A 19,866-nucleotide genomic window follows, 5' to 3' on the forward strand; every position below is an offset into this window, starting at 1 on the left:
CCTCGAAAGATCATCACCCGAACTTATCGTGACTAGAGGCATGCCGTGCTGTATGCGGCGGCAACCATCATAGCAATTATCATCGTACACAAACCTATATACACTCGCTCACCTTTGATCCGTCTTGAAGCCGTTGTCCTCTTTGTTTGGCTGTCATGGGTCCAATCAAGGCAAACCACAAAAGAAACGGCACACATCAAAACATATGAAGCAGCAGGGGTTTAGGAACAAGGCACGGGGAAACATGTTATGAACCTCGGTAAAATAACTCTTTAATCTCTTTGAACACAGCTTGCGAAATCTTTTCCTTTGAGAATAACCATGAAGCATGTGCTTTTGGACAGATAGAAATAGAATAATGCCGAAGATTCTTTTCGTTGCCGGGGGGACGGGGGGTAAACCACCTCCTCATACACAAAAACCCACGTTACTTTTTTTTTTTTTCGCACGTCGTCCATCATTTCCATCCCTCCATGCTACCAGCCGCCAGATATGCCCTTTCCCTACCCATCCGTCCTTTCCATACTTCGTCTCTCCAACCTCTCCATCATGTACTTCAACAAGATAGAAACTCTACACCACCTCGACGAACATGTTGGGGAGGCGGGAAGGGCTGATTCAGCGCAATTAGTGGATATCAAAGAGGGGCTTGAGCTTGATGATGAGCTGCCACTCGTCGTTGGACACGTCCTTGCGGTAAAACTCCTTGAGGGTGTTGATGCTGGCACGCGAGATGAGACTGTACAGCACGTCCGACTCCTCGAGCTGGCGGCCGTACGTCGGCTGGTGGCCGCCCATTTCAATCTTGACGGCGACAGAGGGCTGTCCCTTTTTGCAGACTGGAATCTGCTTGTGGTCACGCTCGATGGAGGTACTAGGAGGGTTGTAAATGTTAGCTTCATATTCTTCTCATAGTCTCTTTTGCCGGGTCGATGAGACATGGACTTACACTCTACCCAGGTTGACGATTTCCTTGACACCGGTGACGGCGTTGGTCTTGACAGCTGCAATCGGCGTGTTGATCTTGAGCTGACCGTCAACAACGTCAACACCGACGACGATGGGACCAGTCTTGTTGAAGACAGCGACCGTGTTGAGCACGCAGGGGAACACGGCCAACATCTTGGACTCTTCCTTCTTCTTCTCCAGCAGATCCGCCATGTGCTTGTTGAAGGCATCAAATAAGTGGTAGATGATGTCCGCAGTGAAGACCTTGACGCCGACATCGTCGGCGTACTGCTGTGCTTCCTTGTCGACCTTGACATCGAAGCAGAGCATGACGGCGTAGTCGGACGCCTTCTCCAACATGATACCGGCCTGCATGACATCACGCTTGTACACCGGGCCGATACCGACGTTGGCGACGGGAATCTTGCAGTCCTTGAGGAAATCCAGCAGGGCCTCGAGGGAACCGAGAGTGGACGCCTGAACGCTGACACCACGACCAGTCTTCTCGACACGGCTAAAGAGAGTTGCCAGATCGGCCTCGACCTCGTCAATGATGTCGTCCTCGTCGTCGTCGGGGCCGACCACCATCATGCGAGAACCGGCAATGGCACCCTCGAGACCAGGGGCACTGATCTTGACACCGAGAGCGGCCTTGACCTCCTTGTTGTGCACATAAGCGGACTTGAGACGCAGCTCCCGCAGCGGTGCCGGTGTCAACAACGCACGAATGTTTGTGGTGATGGCACCTTCCACACCGCACAACACTATCCTGTCACCCTCGCGCAGGATACCGTTAGACAGAACAACGTCAACAGTCATGCCGAAACCTTCGATGGCCTTGACCTCGAGGACAGTAGCCTGGACCTCGGAAAGGTACATCAAGGCTCCGACCATGCGCTCCTGGGTGAGCTGAACAATGAGCTTCAGCATATCGGGAATACCCTCTCCGGTGTGGGCGGAAGTGGGAATGAGAGACACGTTCTTGGCCATGGACTTGTTCTCGTAGAAGAGCTCAGCGTTGAAACCCTGCTCGGCAAAGGCGACCTTGGTCTTTTCCAGGCGGTTCTTGAACTCATTCTGGACACCCTTGGGCTGCAACGCCAGACTCTCCTGGAAGCCGTTGTTGTCAACCTTCTTCCAGCCGTATAGACGATCAATCTTGTTGAGGGCAACGACGAAAGGAGTCTTTCTCTCACGGAGCATCCTCATGGACTCCAGAGTCTGGGGCTCGAGACCGTGCATGATATCGACGACGAGAATGGCGATGTTGCAGAGAGATGAACCACGAGAGCGCAGGTTGGAGAAGGACTCGTGACCAGGGGTATCGATGACCAACAGACCGGGAACCTTAAACTCGAAGGCGCCGTCAGGGTTGACGACGGCGGTCTTCTGCTTAATGGCCTCAACAGGGAAGTAAGTGGCACCAATTTGTTGAGTGATACCACCGGCTTCGCCCTCCTGCACGTTGGTCTGACGAATCTTGTCGAGAAGCTTCGTTTTTCCGGTATCGACGTGACCCAGAATACAGCAAATAGGAGATCGGAGGTTGTCCTTGGATCTGGCAGCCAACGCCGCCTGGTGAGCCTTCTCACGGCGCTCCGCAGCCTCCCTCTTGCGTTGAAGTTCGGCTTGACGGGCTGCCGTTTCCTTCTCGTCCTCTGAGTCGGATTCAGATTCGGAGTCGGAGTCATCATCTTCATCCTCGTCCTCTTCCTCATCCTCATCCTCATCCTTCTTGTCGGCCTTGCCGTTAGCGGCCTTCTTCTTCTCTGCCTCTTCGTCACTGTCAGCATCCCAGCTGTCCTTGACGTCATCTTCGTCGGAGGCGGCAGCGGCTTCCCAGTCCTCCTCCAAATCGCTTTCCGCCGCCTGCTTTTTGGCGGCAGCGGCAGCCTCTGCCTCGGCCTTTTCTTTGGCGGCCTTCTGCTCGGCCTGCTTGATGAGTCGTTCAGCTTCCTTTTTGGCGCGCTCTGCAGCCTCAGCAAGGGCCTTCTCTTCGTCAATCTGTGGAGCAGTAAGTTAGCGACAGAGATTCGCGGGAACCACCGCGTGTTTGAAACTTGCCTTGTCTTGAGCCTTGCGGCCACCCTTCTTCTTGTTGTCGTAAACGACCTTCTTCTTCTCGCCCTCCTCGGCCGGCCCAACCTTGATGCCGGCAGCAAGCATTTGCTGGAGCTTCCGCTCGTTGCGGGCCTTCTCCTCCTTCTGCGCCTTGGTCATGAACTTGCCCTCCTTCTTGAGCTGCTCAATCTTCTCCTTTTCCTTTTGCTTCTTGAGCGCCTTGGCCTCCTCTCTGCGCTTGTTCTCTTCTTCCGCGGCTCGCTCCTCCTCCTCGATCCTCTTCTTCTCATCTTCTGCGAAGCGAGCGTCCTCTTCTTGTTTGCGACGGAGCTCTTCTTGCTGCTTCTGGAGAGCGGCCAGAGCGGCGGGGATCTTCTTCTTCTTGCCACCCTTCTCTTCGGCCGGGGGAGGAGCGACAGCGGCGGCGGCCGGTGTGGGGGAGTCGCTCTTCTCGGGAGCTGCCTTGGCGGGCTCTGCCTTGGTAGCAGGCTTCTTCTTGGCGGCCTATGCATTTCGGACATGGTTAGAGGGTTCATATGGGTAGAACAAACCATTGTGAACTCACATTCTCCTTCTTGCGCTGCTTCTCCCTCTCCTTCTTCAACTTCTCCTTCTCGGCCTTGGTGAGAACTCGGCCGGAGTTGTCGTCATCGTTATCGCCAGCTGGGGCAGCGGCAGCGGCCTGCTTTCCCTTACCACCCTTGCCCTTCTTCTCTGGCAAAGCGAACTCGTCGTCCATGGTCGCTTCTTGAGGAGCCTTCTCGGCAAGACTGGGTGAAGGTGCGGCCTCCTGCTCGGGCTCGGCGACGGGTTCCTCGATGCCCTTCTTCTTTCTCTTCTCTCTATTCTTGCGCAGAGTGGCCATGAGGCCACTGACGGCCTCTTCCTCCTCGCCCTCGGCTGGCTTTTCGGCATCAGCCTCGGGGGCGGCGGCGGCAGGAGCGATACTCTCGCCGAGCTCATTCTCCCAGTCGTCGTTGGCGCGAGCCTTGTTGCCCTTCTTCTTGGGAGGCATCTTGGAAGTATTCGACGTCGGAGTCGTTAATAGGACTTGGAATGTCTCTATCGGAGGACTGTGTCCAGTTCGCAGAATAAAACAAGAAAAGGCAACAAAAAGTAGCCGATTGTGGGCGATCCAGCCAGTGGGTGACGGCTAGACAGGACGGACGGAAATACCCAAGGATGGGTGGGGTTGGGATGATTGGTGGTGGCCCGCGGAAGGAGGGCTCTTCAGCGATGCAAGAGATGAGGTGGCGAAACCGAGTCCTGGATGCGATTCTGTCGGGGCCGACACGACATAATACGGACGTGGCGATGCGTCTTTTCTGGCTGGCTTCAACGAGGGAAAAAAAAAAAAACGAGGGACGTTGAGAACTGGCCAAAACGTCGAGCGGGAAAACTGGAGGGCAATTCACTGCGGGGCAAAGTTCGGGTTTTGGGGCAACGTCCAGGTCGTACGGTGCAGTTCGTGGTGGGCAAAAGCCATGGATGTCATACCTATGTACCGGGGATGAGATGGTCGTTTTGCGGCGCCTCAGATTGTGCAGGTGCATTTCTACTGCCTCAGGTACCTTCGTACCTTACCTGAGGTAATGGGGACCATCATTTACTTGACCCGCGGTTTCTATACTATTTTATGACTGGTTTTCGGAGAGCTATGACTAACTCCGTACCTCTCTAGTCTACCTTGGTGTATGAAGACTCTCTCATGTGAGGTAATGTGAGCTCTATGGGGTGCTACCATTCGATGGACATAGCATGATATCTCGTCTGAATTCCAGGCCAAGTGAGGCCAATTCACAGTGGAAGAAAATGTAGGGCATCCGACATATTTGGTCACTGTGCGAACAAAATTCATCAAGGTGTCGTCCACTCATATTACGCCGTTGTGCATGCTAAACGCACCAAAGCTACCCATGCTAGCTAGTCACTCCGTCTCCACAATTCTGTTTCCGGATCGCATAAGGCCGTGGGCTTCATTCAAGACAAGGTAGTCACTATTTACAAGAACCCGGCTTTCGATGATTGACTTTGGATTTGGCGGCCATTCGTGAGAATTTACCATGGACAACGTCGAATCGCACGTATGTTCCAACCTTGGCATCAGGAAATGGACTTGGATTTTAACGCGGAGGAGCCCCATGAGGACTTTTTCGTCTAGCAAATCTCCTCATAGCTTTCCTTCCGTTGGACTGAGAAAGCCTAGTCTCTCTGACAAAGACTGATCATACCCTTCGTCCTACTCATATTACAGGAGCAAGGTAGTAATCCAAAATGTCATACGCAAGAGCGAAATAACACGAAATGTCGTTAGCATCTTGAAAAGCTGCTGTCCACTTTCCATCCTCCAAGTCGTCCAGATACTCCCGCAAAAGGTCGATATCGCTGTCCTCCGACATGATCTTCTCAAGTGCCCGTTTGTCAACACACTGCTGGAGCAAGTCCCCGTTTATGTGCTTCATCGACTTTGGCATATCTTTTGCTTCCGCGTCGTATTCCTCGTCGTCCAAGACCGACACTTCGTAGCTGTACGGAAACAGTAGTCGGCTTCTCAACGCCAGGTTCTCAACAAGACGTAGAAACCGCCATGCTTGAAGGTTGAGTAGGCTGAAGTGCATCAGTGATCCGTCAAGGCAGATGCCCAAAACCTCGGCACCGTCTACTGTGCTTGGTATACTGCCGTACCGTGGCGCATGTTCCGTCGCTACCCACTCTGGCCGCACCCGACCTCGCTGAAGTTTCCTGATGCTGGCCGGCAACGGTCCTTCCGCAACGAGCTCCAGCTCTCTCTTGGACTGTTTCCAGGGAGTCCAGACTGCCGCGAAGGACCGGTCCATACCCGTCAGTAGGGTCACTGGCCAGGCCAGCTCTGGGTCTGCATCATCTCCGACGTCGAAGAAGTGATTCGACTTTCGCGTCACCTGATCCGCGTGAATCTGTGTCATTTCTCCGTGTGTGTTCTCTGCCTTGTGATCGATGACCACCAAAGAATCACTCAAAGTTAGCGCCGAGATCTTGCCGTTCACCACCCGTAGTGAGATGGCGGGTGAGTTCAACTCGTATGTTTTTTTGCGAACCAATCTCTTTTCGACAGAGTCAAGGACATCCCAGTGAAGAACTTTGCCAGCGCAGTAGATAATGCTGTCCCCATCTCCAACAATAGAGTATATGGGCGCCTTCTCCTTGATCCTGTATTTGGTGGAGAACCGTACCCTGATTTTCCTGTTGCCTTCAGGATCATAACTCTCTTCCTTTTTCGGAGACACAAGCAAGAGGCGTCCGCCTGCCGTTGTGACGATGAGGTAGTGAAATGTCATCCCGTCTTTGACAAAAACCCAGTCGTAAACTGCATGGATTTTGTCGTCTTGGCTTCCCAAACCGCTAATGAATGTCGTCACATTCCCATGCTTGTCTTGCGGAAGAGAGAGGTCTTCTCCGGTATCCGGGTCCATGAAAAGAACTGTTGGTTGCTTGCCAATTTGCACTGCGACAACCAAGCACTGTAAAATTTGTGAGTACAGCACCTTGGCAGGTGTTCCGGGCAGTGGCAGTGTTTTAGGCACCGGTCCAGCTTGCAAATACAGCTCCACGAATGACATGCGCTCTCCCGACAGAAAAACTAGCGGTGCGCGATTGTTGCCGCTCAAATCAGTGGGAATATATGTCGCAGAGATGATGGGCATCGATGGAGTTGCCGGATGCTTCAGATCAGTTGTCCATACACGGTGCTTTGTGGCAAAATGACCCGGCCGTCTAGTCTCGAAGTCCCTGAGAAGTAGGAGGGTGTCGTTGCAGCAAACCAGTACAGAGCTAGGAAGTAGGGGCGTTTCCAGGGGTACAACCTCGAGCGCGACTGTGCTTAGCCTCTCCCTAAAGATGTGATACTGAAAGGGGCTGGGGCCGGTGAGTTGGACTGTAATCAGATGCCCACTTCGAGTCCCCAAAACTACACTTGTTTGCTTCGCTGATTCCGCTACTGGCACAATGGTGGTGATCAGCTCAATCGTCGGGGTAACTTCCATTGCATCAATGTCTTCCGCATCAATTCCAGCATCGTCTGTTGCAAGTTGTTAGATCAATCGGCACAAGCTGTCACAGAATTTGGCGTACCAATGGCAAGCCGTATCAGCTCCGGCTCCTCTCCCATAACGTCTGTCGGGAAGACGGCCAAGAAGGGGCTGTTTTGTCGCCACAAACCAGCCAACACACATTCCCTTCCATCAAATGAGCAGAGAGCTAGACACGTTACTTCGCCGTCGACAGCATAAGTTTGTGTCAAGGTTGTTTCGGTGCCTTTCGTGCGGAAAGTGTGGATTCGGAAGCGAGATTCTTCGAAGGTCGACACGCAAATGTAACTACCGCTGACGGCTGCATGTTCGGCCACTCCGCTCACGCCCTCGAAGTCACCGAGTTCGAATTTTGAACTACGAGAACGTCAACACAGCCGAAGTGGTACATAAAGGTCTGATTTCGGGGAACAAACCTGTGGTGGCGGGCGACGGTGGTGATGCGCTTCTCGGATACCTGAGTAATAGTATCGTCTCGGCTTTGTTCCGCTGCAAGAGTTCGAGACTCTGTGTCAAATTGGGTTGCCATTGGATCTGCCATCTCCGCGTGTGAGAGATCAGCTGATACTAGCAACACATCGGAGGTCCCGGGGCTGGCCATCAACATTTGATACGGCCAATTTGCGTCTGCAGTTCTGAAGACCCAGACTTTTCTCGTTGGCAGCGGCTCGAAATACGAGATGATGTTAGCGGGGAGCCCGTAGCGAAGCTCTGTTATGCTGCCCTGCGGCCCATTCCCAGACGCGCAGAGGAGGTTGTCTGGAGCTGTCAAATGGTCCAACGTTCTCTCTCGCCATGGCACGATGGGCTTCCCTTTTGGACCAAATTCAGGGTCCCAAGTTGTCAGAGCATCCGTAGTGACGAAATCAACCGAGCATGACCAGTTTGGGATGCTCCCAAGCTCGACGAGAGGTTCCCGAGGTTTGAGCTGCTCAAGTCTGTTAGCAGCCGCCCGACAGACAAAATCAGCGTCGCGACATACCTGAAAGACCATCCCAGGGCCAGAGTCTCCGGCGACTATGGCCACGTCGGAGTAAGCGTCATACATTGTGGTGAAGGCGGTGGAAATGTTGCAGTTGCAGCTGCCAACATTCATAGCAGCGCCTAGAATATCCGTCGCATTGAATTCAAAGAAGACAATCACACCATCTTCTCTAGCCAAGTAAATGAGATCCTTGGTGTCGTAGTAGCGCCGCCTCCGGACCGGTCTGTCCCAAGCTGTCCATAGGGGTACGCCGGTGCCGTGGTGAAAAGGACTCGCAGGATGGCTGACTGGATTGATTGTCTCGATGTCAGGAGGTCCCTGGAGAGGATCCTTGCATATGCCAAGAGCGTGCTCGGAAACTGCGAAAAAGGAACTCCTCACTGTCAAAGGAATGATGAGAAGTGGTAGACGATGCTCTGGCGCTATGCGATGGCCACGCTTCTCTTCAGCCAGCACCCGGCTAAGATCATCCCCGCGCTCCCATTCATAGATGACCATTTTTGACCTGTCGGCCTTTGCGATGATAAGCAGGAGAATGACGTGGTTCTCGTCCTCAGGGCGAGGATAGAGAAATTCCATCTTGAGGATGGTACCCTGAACTGCCCTTGGGTGATGCGCCCTGATGGGTTTGATGGACGTGTAACGCATGTACTGGTCGCCCATGGCCTCCATGGACTCTAGCTCGTAAACGACAAATTTGTTCTGGGCGTCCGCAACAGCGATATAGCGAGATCTAGGATCAACAGCTACGTGAAAGCCCAGGTGGCCTAGCCTCTTTACTGAATTGTGGAACGGCGATGCGACGAAATCTAGCATTCCTCGTAAGTTTCTTCTGATGAAGAGGAAGACGAAAGAACCAGATTCAAGTATGAGAAGTAATAAGTGCGGTGGCAACAGTCCATGAGAACTGCTGGTGCCAGACACAGAGCCGAAGTCGGCCATGTGGGTGTCGTCGTCTTCATCTTCGCTTTTTATGTGATCATGGCCAGAGTCGTCCGCGACAACGCGAAAGTGCTCGTACTTGTTTCCAATGACCAGGGCATTTCGGATGCGACAGCCAAAGTCATTCTTCCGAAGCACTTCTTGAAGCTGACCATCCTTGCGCAACTCTTTGATGCTCACGTAACGGTCCTATGTATGTAAGCTTCTTTGCATACTCGGCAGAAGATAGGTGAGGAGAAGGGCTGCAGCGCTTGAGAGTCCGGGTATACAGGCCTTCGGGCGACATTCAGAAAGGCAACGAACGAGTAACTCACCCCCACAAAGGCAACATCGTTATGATGCGCAGATCTCAGACGGGCAGGCAGGACCCATCGCGCGACAGGGCTTTCGATGATAGTTCTTGTCAAGATGCCACAGCTTGGCGGAGCGGGGAGTGAAGGGGCGACAGCGGAGGTGGTTGTGGTTGAGCCCCTCAGAACAGTTTGCAGGTCAATAGTTTCCGTCACCCAGGCCCCGTTTCTGAAGACGTTTGTCTGGAAGGCCATTTCGACAAGACTTTTTATGTTAACATGTTTGACAATGAACTGAGCTTCTGAGGTAGAGGGTTGAGAGAAGGCCGAGAGAGAGGTGAAATCGGAACAGAGGTATTTCGGGATCGCGGCGGGGATACCAGATTGCCGGGTCGCGTGATTCGAAATTCCAAACCGATCAAACTGTAGGAAGGGCCTGTTTTTTTGTCTCCGATTCAGGGCTACTGGAATGGCAAGCACCGGCCGTACGACGTTAATGGGACGGGGTCGGCGTTAACTTTTGAGAGCAAGGTGAGGCAAGGAGGCAGGTAGGCAGGTAGGTAACGACGCCATGGAATGAATGGCTCCAGGTTGTGACGGTTGGGCGGAGCAGAGGTTGGTTTTAGAGTCAGTCGTAATTACTGGGTGTAAGGCGAGGTACGGATACATGTTAGCTAGCTGGTGGGGCACCACGTTGCATGGAGCACGAGCTTACCTGAGGGAAAGCGCGATCCAGTCACCAGCGTAGGTGGTAGTGAGTGTCGCAAGTGAGGGCTTTCCAACGGAAGGCAGTCGCATGCAAGCAAGGTAGCCAATGGCTGCAAGGCACCTCACGATATCTTTTTCGTTACCTCGTACCTACTGGGTAAGGTACCATGCCTTATTAACGTAGCTCCATAAGTAAGGTAAGGCAGGTGCAGTAAGCGTTGTTGTGTAAGGTAGTGGGTGATGTGAGAGTCAGCACGCTGGGATCAAAAACCGTGTGTCGGCCTGACATGTGAGTGGGCGTCAACAACATGCCGTGGCAGAGGTGGTTGACTGCTATACCGTAAGGTAAGGTAGATAATACTGCCTACCTTATCCGTACCTAATCATACAATGGTTAGCAATACTTTGCTTTCCCTCCGCTGTCCAATTTCCATTTAGTTGGGGTACAACTAAGAATGCAAGTTTGAAACAGCAAGAACCCTGCCAACCCAAGTAAGTTATCCTTTGCAATCGCCCAACGACATCGACCGCCCATTTTACCCACATGATGGAAGGCAGGGCAGATGTCTCCAGTCGTCCCTCGTTTCTCCAGTAGGGCTCTATGAGAACTCCATCTGTTGGCGTTGGCGCGCTGGACCCTGATTCATCTCGTGCCCTTTTCACTGTCCCAAGTGGGGTAGGAACCCTAGAACATCCCAAGAATGCGGCTTGTTGGGTTCGTGGAAAATACTGTTCTCGGCCAAGGTAGCTGGGATTTGTCTTGGGTTGTGTCTCGACGACTCCGCATAATTTGCATCTCAGCCGAATTCTCTCCACTGTGACGGGACTTCGGTCAGTAGAGCGATGGAACGTCGGTGGTGAGTTGGCCCCCGTTGCTGACTTGCTGAAGCTTCGTGCATGGGCGAGGTATCCATCGTGTTCCTTGCCCAGGCGGGCAGTCAAGCCATAGGCAGACAACCCTGGCCAAGCGGGGACTTGGGCCAGGTTGCCTCGAGAGTCTTCGTCTGTGAAAGAACCCTCACTGACCAAAGGTGCCGAGGTGCTTTGCTAGGTGAGGTCATGGTGTGCGGGATGTACAAGTCAGAGGGAATGCTGGGGACCGGATGGCACTGACGGCCGCTAAAGAAACCGAGTTCATCCCCCGCCGCCGTCCCATCTTGCCACCCGACATCCAATATTCAATACTAGGATGAGGTTGGCTTGACACTGAGGTAATCACGGAAAGGCAGTCTAGGCCTCTCTATCTACGTACATGATCGTGCCAGCGACGTACTCTACCCTACCCTACGTGCTTACAGTTGGAGGGCAGGTCTCGGCGCGAAAAGAAGAAAGCTGGAATGAGCCGCCGGCTCTTGCTGATTGGGCAGATGAATGGCCCTTCCTTCAGACCTTGCTGCCCTACTCAGCTGAAACCATTGCTTGCCCTTAGGTATAAATATAATTGGATGTCTTTCTTCCATTCGTGTGGGTGTAAGTCCAATACACGGTTACCTACCCCAACCACCGAGGATTTCCATACCCTACGACAGCTGCGTCGCCGGGTCGCAAGATGCGCAGCCAGCCATTTCCGCGGCGGGCTTGGGAAATAACTCTGCTCAGTGCTGACCCTTTACTGTCCCTCCTCGCCTCCAATGTCTTGGCCGAGCCTACTTTGGCATACCCGTCGTTTCCCTCGGCACTGTTTGACATAAGTCATGGGAATACGGTCATGCTGGTGTTTCTCTACCGCCCGCCCTATATATGTACCTACGCACCAATATTCTTCCAGAGAACCTAAATCAGTCGCACGTCGTTCACCGGGACATTTGGTGGAGAAGGAATTGAAGATCAATTCCATCGTAACCAGGCACTCTGGTGGAAAAACAGGCGCGGGCCGGTTATACCTTCAGGGACCAAGGCTCCTGTGTGGGTCTGGAATACTCCAGAAAAGCAGGGGCACAGCCTTGACCTAATGTGCCAGGACGTCAAATCATCTTTTGAATGTGATCCGCGTCTCATATATTTCAAGTACGAAAATGACGCGTCAGGCAGATTCGATTCCTCAGACGATACGAACACGTGAAGCGATTTCCTCCTATCGACATTAATGCCCAACACTAATTGAACTGTCTTACTCGAGGGCTATTTCATAATCATCTCATGAACCTTAGAAGCTGCCGACTTATCCCAGAATTCTAACAAGAGTCCCTCACCTGAAAAAGGATCGCGTTCATGCATTGGATGACCACGGCCTCTCTTTCGCCAGAATCAAACCCTGTTGGCCCCCCATGGTATTAACTCATCAACCACAATGAGTCAAGAGGGGTGGTCGCTTCGGCCGCAGCACAACCAACAAGACACTCGAGTGACGACTAATAGCACTTACATCGCTCCTACAAACAAAGATCGCCCTTACGTACTCAATTTACCGAGACCCCCATCTGCATGTCTGGCTTGGGCTGTCTCGGCTAGACAATGGCTGAGTCGAGCTGCAGGGCTCAGGACGATGACTGTGATCCGGTGGCCGGCAACGCATGGATCTTCAGAGACTAGGATCGCTCTAATGACCGTTATTCACCTCGGGGTGCCTTCTTTGAGTAGAGCGGGAGTGGCTTGGGATATGCTACTGCGGGTTTGATAGGCCAAATGAAGCTCCTCTGTCCGAGCCATATTTAAGGTACCTTACGGATACCTGGAGTCATCAGCGCACGAAGCGCCAAACAACTTTTTTCAAATCTATCACGTTCAACTCCTCAAATTGGGCTATCCAGCCTGTCAGTCTCGGAAAACGTCTTGGGCCTTCGTACCAGCTTGATGAGCCTGTCTCTCGGGTCGATTTGGGGTGGTACTCGAGCGACTTGCCCGCAATAGGTAGAGCGTTACCTGCATGGTGCGCAAAGCCCCATGCGATGCAGTCGATGCCGGCCGTTAAGTAAGCGCTCAAGCAGATGAATTTGGTTTTGGAACGGTGCCTCGTCCATGATCTCCCCAATCTCCATCGGCCCGAATGTTCCGCCTGGCTTTGGCGAAGAGGCTGGCTGGGCAGCGTGATACCGAATGCCAAGGTACAGGAGGTTGAGTGACATTCATGGCTCAGGTTCGCCTTATCGAGACTGGCCTGTGCGTCCCGTCCCGGCGATCCAGGCCATGGGCCCGGGCGTCCCTTGCGAGTTGCTCTAAATGTACGCTAAGCATCGGCCTCAATGGTTCGAAACAGATCCATAGATCCGCTGTGGAGGAGACTCCGCTATTACAGGCTTAGGTTGTCACTTACCTTACCTTAGGTTGTGGCAGCTCTTGGGCCTCCAGCTTCCTTGTTCCTGCAACCACCTCAACGACAAGTCGTTCGCTGGCAGGTCGAGGAATGTGTGTAATGCATCCCACTTCCACCTGAGCTTCAAACGTTGAAGGCGTGTGTCCCAAATCTAGTCCATCACTCGAGATTTCACGCGCTTCCTCAACGCTTTCTCAAACCTATGTCCGCAACGCCAGACGGCACCGACACGCGCGCTTAACCTCCCCCGAGTTCACAGCCACACGATGCGCACGCTCCCGTAACGAGCACACCCCTCGACTCCCTCGACCCTTCGTGACGCAACATTGCCCGCTGCCGCAACGGAGTCATGGAAACGAACTCGGTAGTCGACAAGAATGCTCCCAGCAGCCGTGACTCTGCAGCTCCCATAGGCCAGGAACAGCGCAAGACGGACGATATCCTTGAGGCGTGCAAGTGGCGGAACATTGAGGCCCTCAAAAGCCTAGCTAGTACCAGAGGCGGATTTCTGACCGACACCCTACGTCGAAAAGCCTGTCAGTAGCAAACGTGCCAACCACGGCGCCGTCGTCCTGCGACGCTCCAAGGCTAACGAGAAGATTATGGGTGACAGGGCCGATTCTCCTAGGTCTCCCAGATAGCGAGAGTTTCCAGGATACAATCGCAGCTGGTATAGATGAGAAGGTCTCCTGGAAAAGTCTACCATCTCATAGAGACGAGGAACAAGTTGCGCTCGACGTCAACCGCGCCTTCATCTACTACCCGAATCGTGAGATCGATCTTCCCCTGCCATATGTCCCGATATGGGGCTTGCAAACTCGCGACCGGCAAGCTGACGAATCATTTAGACCAAAACGACACCGAACTCGAGAAGAACAAAGGCGAGCTGTCCGATCTCATTGTCGAAGTCCTCCGCCGATACCCATACCTATGCTACTTCCAAGGCTACCATGACATCTGCCAAGTCTTCATGCTGGTCCTCGAACCACCATGGCGCGCTCGGCTAGTCTCGCGCCTCTCAGTGCTCCGCATACGAGACTTCATGCTCACCAGCCTCGAACCGACCGTCGCGCAGCTCAGGCTGATCCCTGATATTCTCAACGCCGCCGACCCGAAGCTCAAGCGCCACCTCTCCGGCACGGAGCCCTTCTACGCCCTGGCGGGGACCCTGACCATGTACGCGCACGACATCCAGGCCTATGGCGACATTGCCCGCCTATTCGACACCCTCCTCACCCGCGAGCCCGTCTTCAGTATCTACATGTACGTCCAGATCGTCCTGAACCGCCGCGACGAGCTCTTTGACCAGGAGGAGGACGACCCGTCCATGCTCCACCTCATCCTGTCCAAGGTGCCGCAAAAGATGGACCTCGACGCGCTGATTACGAGTACGATTGCGCTCTACGAGAGATACCCACCCGAATCGCTGCCGCAATGGCGCAAGATATCCAAAGCCAGCTCCTTGCGGACGGCGCGATGCGTGGAGGACTGCTCAAAGCAGACGATGGACGAAGGATACACATATTTTCAGAAACAACTGGCAGAGCTCAAGGCCCTGGAGCGCCGGCAAAAGATCATGAAGGTGCTGTGGGCGTACAGAAAGGGGACTGCCGCTACCGGACTGGCCGTCGTCATCGGTCTAGTGGCTGTATACCTCGGAAGAAGGAACCCCAGTCCCATAGCTGCAATGGCAGCTTTGTATACCAAATGGGCAAATGGAACGAGCTGGACGCATAACTTTTAGTCAGTCAGGACTGGAAGGTCCTGTAACTACTCAAAACATAAAAAATACTGTCTCGTCATGTACATTTAGGTTCTCCAAGTGGAGTAAAACGGCTACCATACAAGTGATGTGCCACTGGCAGTCAAGGACCCTGATGTTGCGCCAATACCAAAATAATCCAACAAATTGCTGTGTGTCTGATGCTGCGCTCTCAAGCACCCTCCTGGAATGCCGCTTTGAGGCCCTCAAAATGCTCCTGCTGCTCCGTGCCCAATTTTCCGCCAACGTCGCTGATAATGGTCGAAATCAACGAGTAGTTGTTATAGAGAAACCTTTCCCGCTTCCGCTTATCGCTGAAGGACTGGCTATACCGCGTCAGGAAAGCCTCTGCCTCGGACCGCAGACGACGTAAGCTGGTCACCACCGGCTCGTCGTCTCCTGCCTCTGTGCTAAGCGCCAGAACACCCTGTAAGATCTGGCCGAACCTCTGCGTGACAAGATGCGGCGCCGCGGATAGTTTGTTCTGGTCCGCTGCCCTGGGTTTCGTGGGCAGAGTGTTCATCAGCTGCCGTAACGATTCACAGTGGTGATCCATGACGACTTGCAGTCTCGGCCATAGAAGCATTGTCGTCATGTTGATATAGCCGTCAACGGCCGGCACCTTGCGTCTCTGTAATTCAAAAGCGAGATGCTGATTAATGCGGATGCTCAATAGTAATCCTAGCGCGTCGTATGACTCGGCGGTGAGTGTCCTAGTCAGGTTTTTGCCCAATGCAAAAGTTGGTTCGAAGATGTAGTTGAACTGTCGTGATACCGCTTGCAGAGACAACGGCGGAGAAAAGAAGGCGGCCAAGAATGTGTACTCTGCGGTGGCATTGTCTATCAGTGCCAAGTTGAAATTTCTAAAAGGCACCTCCAAGTAATGTGTGGTTTGGTCTTCCTCGGCCAGGTAGGAGGACATCGCGGCAGCGTTACCCGACTTCAGGAGATCGATACGCCGTCCCAAGTTGAAGGCATCGTGAGGCGGCCCGGCTGGTTTTGTGGCGGACAACACCGTAGTTCTCCGAGTAGGTTCGTCGTGTCCAAGAACATCGTTTTTATCGAGTATGTGCAGTTTGAGCTTTTCCAAGGCCCTTTGATATCGTGCGAATTGATTTGCGTAGTACCATCGCATGGTGTTCATGTAAGCCTGGCTAATCTCTTCCGCAAGCGTGGCATGATGCTTGTGCAGAAAGGTGTATAAGTCTTTGAACTTCAAGAAGTTCTGCTGTTGGATGATTTGAGCGTTGATGTGAGGAGATCGTAAGGCCTTGATCTGGGCGACAATGAAGTCCCGTATCCGCTCGACGGCCTTCATTGTTAGCTTCTCCAGCAAAGGACCAAGGTCTGCCCAAGCTTTGCTCTCTCCCTGGCTTAAAATCGACTTTTTGTATGCTGTAGCGCGCTTGTCCACCTCCGCCAGCATCCTCACCCACGTCTCGTCGATTTGACCCTCGGATATCTTGGATACCACATGAGGGGAGACGCTGAGCTCCTCAACAACTGGACCAAAAGCTTTTTCAACTGCTTTTCGATTGTCCAATCTCACGTTCATCGCCGCTGAACGTGATTGCAGGCTTTCGATATCAGCGGAGACGGCTGCGAGGTCGTTACGGAAACTTGTCAGGTTGGTCTCCACAGAGCCTAGAACCCCATCACAGGCTGCAATTGATCGGTGCAGGTCCTCGAATTGGAATTTATTCGCTTCAACTGAATTAAGAAGTTAGCAGTCTGCGAACAGTGAGGTCAGCCAATAGGTAGCTCATACATTCCTCTGCGGTTTGCCGTCGGTAGCTATCCGTGTCATTATCGTCAATCTCACCGGAGCTTGCCAGCTCTCGCAAGCTCAGGCCTTCAAATTGGAATTCCAGTTCTAGGTCATTCTCGGTTATCGTGGCTGTTGTTCTCTCGGCTAGAGGTGTTCCATCTAGGATCTGGCCCAAGATCTCGACTGAATCCGGTCCGTCGTAAGTGGTCTGGGACTGTTTCAAGCCGGAGCCATTGGCTCTGCGTGAAGCTAGGAAGGAGCTCGAGGAATCGTTGGACACGAGGGAAAGTTGTGAGCCTCTTGGCGTGATGCCAGGTCGTTGCGAGGTTACATAGGGGCTGCTGGAAGTTCGTCGCGGGAGAGGAGAGTAAGGTCGACTGCCGGGTTGCGACGATGAGGGAGACTGGTTCGACTGCGCTGCAAGCCGATCAAGCCACATGGTGGACTTGTGGTATGTAGAGGCTAAGGAGCGATTTGGTCGGCGTGACGGAGCACCATGTCATCGAGGGTTCGCAAATCACACAGGTGATGTATAATTGAGGGATCAGCGTCTGGCTTATTGGAAAGATGTAGGTACACCTGTGGCATTTGGTCAAGGGACCTTACCCCAGCCAGTAGACAAGGCTGGACGGCCTTAGGAGAGCGATGTGTTCTCATTGGAGAGCGATCACTAACAAGCACTAGCCACAAAATACGTACCCACGGGAGCTCCCTGTGGCGCGGCAGGGGTCGGGCCCTTTGTCTTCGAGGGGTCGAAGACTGAAAAGTGCGGGGCAGCATTATGAGTGAGGGCCGGCGGCAAACAACCTAGAAACGTGCGGGGCAGGATTTGGGATAGGCAATTGAAGAGCACTCAACGGCCCATTGATGCGTCAGGCATGGATGGGAGAGAGGCTGCCCACATGTCGTGCAGAATCCGCGACATCTCCAAGGTAACCGTAGCTCGGACTGCTGGAACTGTCTCGGAGGGAAGCTCCTGCATGTTGCAATGTGAAGACATATTTTCTGGGCGCAAATAGGTGCGCATACCTCACGGAGGATGGTTGGCCTGCGCATTACAAACAGAAAAAGGGAAAGGAAGTACCTACCACAATGCCCGGGCAATGGTATTTCTGGAGGTTTCTAAATTGTCTACCTTAGTCAGGTAAGCGGTCAGGTATTCAAGAACGACAGGCTGCAAGTCGACAGGAATTCCAGTCCATACTGTACAAGTCTATACTCGATGTCGGGACTTTTTCCATTGCCAAAGCAATAAGGCAATCGGAGGTGAACGACGATGGAAGGTAGGCAAGCCAGGGTCACTGGCCGAGCGAGGTTTTGGCATGGCGGTATTAGCGCCGAAAAAAAGGTTGTTGCCACAGGACGGTGAACTACTATGTAGTATGCCTGGTGTGCTTCATTGTCCTTCCGGGAGCCCTGCGAAGGGGAGGTCATTTCGACTGATTGAGTCGCTGGGGACGAAAGGGAAACCTTCAACCACTGGCACTCCCGCCGGCCTGATCTGACGGGATAAGGTAGGGCATTTCACAGGCGGTCAGCGGCCTAAAGATCGAGTAGGTAGGTGTTGCATGTTGCGGGAAAGGAGCTCCAGCTCCTGCGGTGAGGTGCCTCCGGCGTGGCAGGCGGTAGAACCGAGATGGATACTTTGTTCACCATAGAGTTATCCACCGGCGACAATGTCACTCGGGGAGGGGTCTGGCAGATCCAATCTGCGAAAAAGAAGGAAAAAAACCCACACTCCACCTTTTTTTCACTGCGAAAGTGCTCCCTGCAGCTGTCCCACACAACGCCTGAGAGGCCACGGACAGAGAGAGGGGCGCGAATCTGGGCCTAGGAGTGAAAAAAACCAATAATAAAACCAGGAAAAAAATTATCTACTCCCGCCTCGCCTTCCTTTTTTCCCCCTCCATTTCCCCCCTCTGCCCGCTCTCTTCCTTTCACAACTCTCCCCCTCCAAAAAAAAATATCAGCCGTCTTTTGCTGGGTAATTCCGCCTGTCGATATCTTCCCTTCGATATTTTAGACATCTTCCAGTCAATCCTTCAAAATGTCCAACGACGACGCCCAGGTGAGTCCTTTGCGACAGCTCCATTCCCTTTCGTGCACTTTCTCTTTTTGGTGGTGGTCGAATGCGCGATCGATGCCCGTTACTTTGGCGAAAATCGACCACCCCGCATCCACATTGGCGAGAAAGCCCCGCGGGTGCTTCAGAGCACCACGGCTCTACACAGAACTCACGCAGCACACGACGCATACGAGCATCAAATACTACACCAATTTCGATCCGATCCTCCCGCCTTCATCAAGCCGAACAACGTCCGTATCTTGTGTTGGTCATGTCGCTGACGCATCTTCCCTAACAGCATGAGATGACCTTCGAGTCCACCGACGCCGGTGCGTCTCTCACCTTCCCCATGCAGTGCTCTGCTCTGCGCAAGAACGGTCACGTCGTCATCAAGGGCCGCCCCTGCAAGATCGTCGACATGTCTACCTCCAAGACTGGCAAGCACGGTCACGCCAAGGTTCACTTGGTCGCCATTGACATCTTCACCGGCAAGAAGCTTGAGGATCTTTCCCCCTCCACCCACAACATGGATGTCCCCAACGTCTCCCGCAAGGAGTTCCAGCTCGTAAGTTGCAACGGGCGTTTCTCAGTCCGGAGATGGTCCACCCATGCTAACAGACACCGCCATTAGATCGATATCTCCGACGATGGCTTCCTTTCCCTCATGAACGACGACGGTGACCTCAAGGACGATGTCCGTCTTCCCGACGGCGAGGTTGGTGAGAAGATCAACAAGCTGTTCAAGATTGACGAGAAGGACACCAGTAAGCCTTCCTAACCTCATGACAAGCAAATTGCGCAGTACAAGAGGGGAAAGAACTAACCCAGAATTACAGACGTCGTCATTCTTACCGCCATGGGTGAGGAGGCCGCCGTTGAGGCCAAGGAGGCCCCCAAGCAGGGTTAAGCGCTGCAACTCTACAATATCATCAGACAATGACTTCCGCAAGCGCTCACTTCAAGCGGCCTTGCTGGCAGATGTTGGCAGACTGGGGACATTTCTTGCGATATTTCTTG

General features: G+C 53.3%; 5 protein-coding genes across 5 annotated transcripts; 2 read left to right on the forward strand and 3 right to left on the reverse strand.

The window, feature by feature from the left end:
- Positions 1 to 627: 627 nt before the first annotated feature.
- CORC01_05854 (uncharacterized protein) lies at positions 628 to 4,024 on the reverse strand (the record flags this gene model as incomplete). The annotated part of the gene is made up of 4 exons (XM_022617496.1): positions 628 to 874; positions 950 to 2,952; positions 2,992 to 3,513; positions 3,575 to 4,024. 4 exons carry the CDS (start codon positions 4,022 to 4,024, stop codon positions 628 to 630), a joined length of 3,222 nt encoding a protein of 1,073 aa, XP_022475914.1.
- A 1,228-nt stretch (positions 4,025 to 5,252) lies between these two features.
- On the reverse strand, positions 5,253 to 9,548 carry CORC01_05855 (thermotolerance protein; the record flags this gene model as incomplete). The annotated part of the gene is made up of 5 exons (XM_022617497.1): positions 5,253 to 7,066; positions 7,120 to 7,433; positions 7,493 to 8,004; positions 8,059 to 9,192; positions 9,318 to 9,548. The coding sequence occupies 5 exons, from the start codon at positions 9,546 to 9,548 to the stop codon at positions 5,253 to 5,255; spliced, it is 4,005 nt and encodes a 1,334-aa protein (XP_022475915.1).
- A 4,055-nt stretch (positions 9,549 to 13,603) lies between these two features.
- On the forward strand, positions 13,604 to 14,998 carry CORC01_05856 (GTPase-activating protein gyp10; the record flags this gene model as incomplete). Its single annotated transcript, XM_022617498.1, has 3 exons — positions 13,604 to 13,790; positions 13,868 to 14,023; positions 14,103 to 14,998. 3 exons carry the CDS (start codon positions 13,604 to 13,606, stop codon positions 14,996 to 14,998), a joined length of 1,239 nt encoding a protein of 412 aa, XP_022475916.1.
- A 190-nt stretch (positions 14,999 to 15,188) lies between these two features.
- On the reverse strand, positions 15,189 to 17,223 carry CORC01_05857 (Vps52/Sac2 family protein; the record flags this gene model as incomplete). Its single annotated transcript, XM_022617499.1, has 2 exons — positions 15,189 to 16,726; positions 16,785 to 17,223. The coding sequence occupies 2 exons, from the start codon at positions 17,221 to 17,223 to the stop codon at positions 15,189 to 15,191; spliced, it is 1,977 nt and encodes a 658-aa protein (XP_022475917.1).
- A 1,608-nt stretch (positions 17,224 to 18,831) lies between these two features.
- CORC01_05858 (translation initiation factor eIF-5A) lies at positions 18,832 to 19,756 on the forward strand (the record flags this gene model as incomplete). The annotated part of the gene is made up of 4 exons (XM_022617500.1): positions 18,832 to 18,852; positions 19,148 to 19,414; positions 19,481 to 19,613; positions 19,686 to 19,756. The coding sequence occupies 4 exons, from the start codon at positions 18,832 to 18,834 to the stop codon at positions 19,754 to 19,756; spliced, it is 492 nt and encodes a 163-aa protein (XP_022475918.1).
- Between the last annotated feature and the right edge of the window lie 110 nt (positions 19,757 to 19,866).

Source organism: Colletotrichum orchidophilum (assembly GCF_001831195.1).
Source record: "Colletotrichum orchidophilum strain IMI 309357 chromosome Unknown Scaffold_42.1, whole genome shotgun sequence".
NCBI lineage: Eukaryota > Fungi > Ascomycota > Sordariomycetes > Glomerellales > Glomerellaceae > Colletotrichum > Colletotrichum orchidophilum.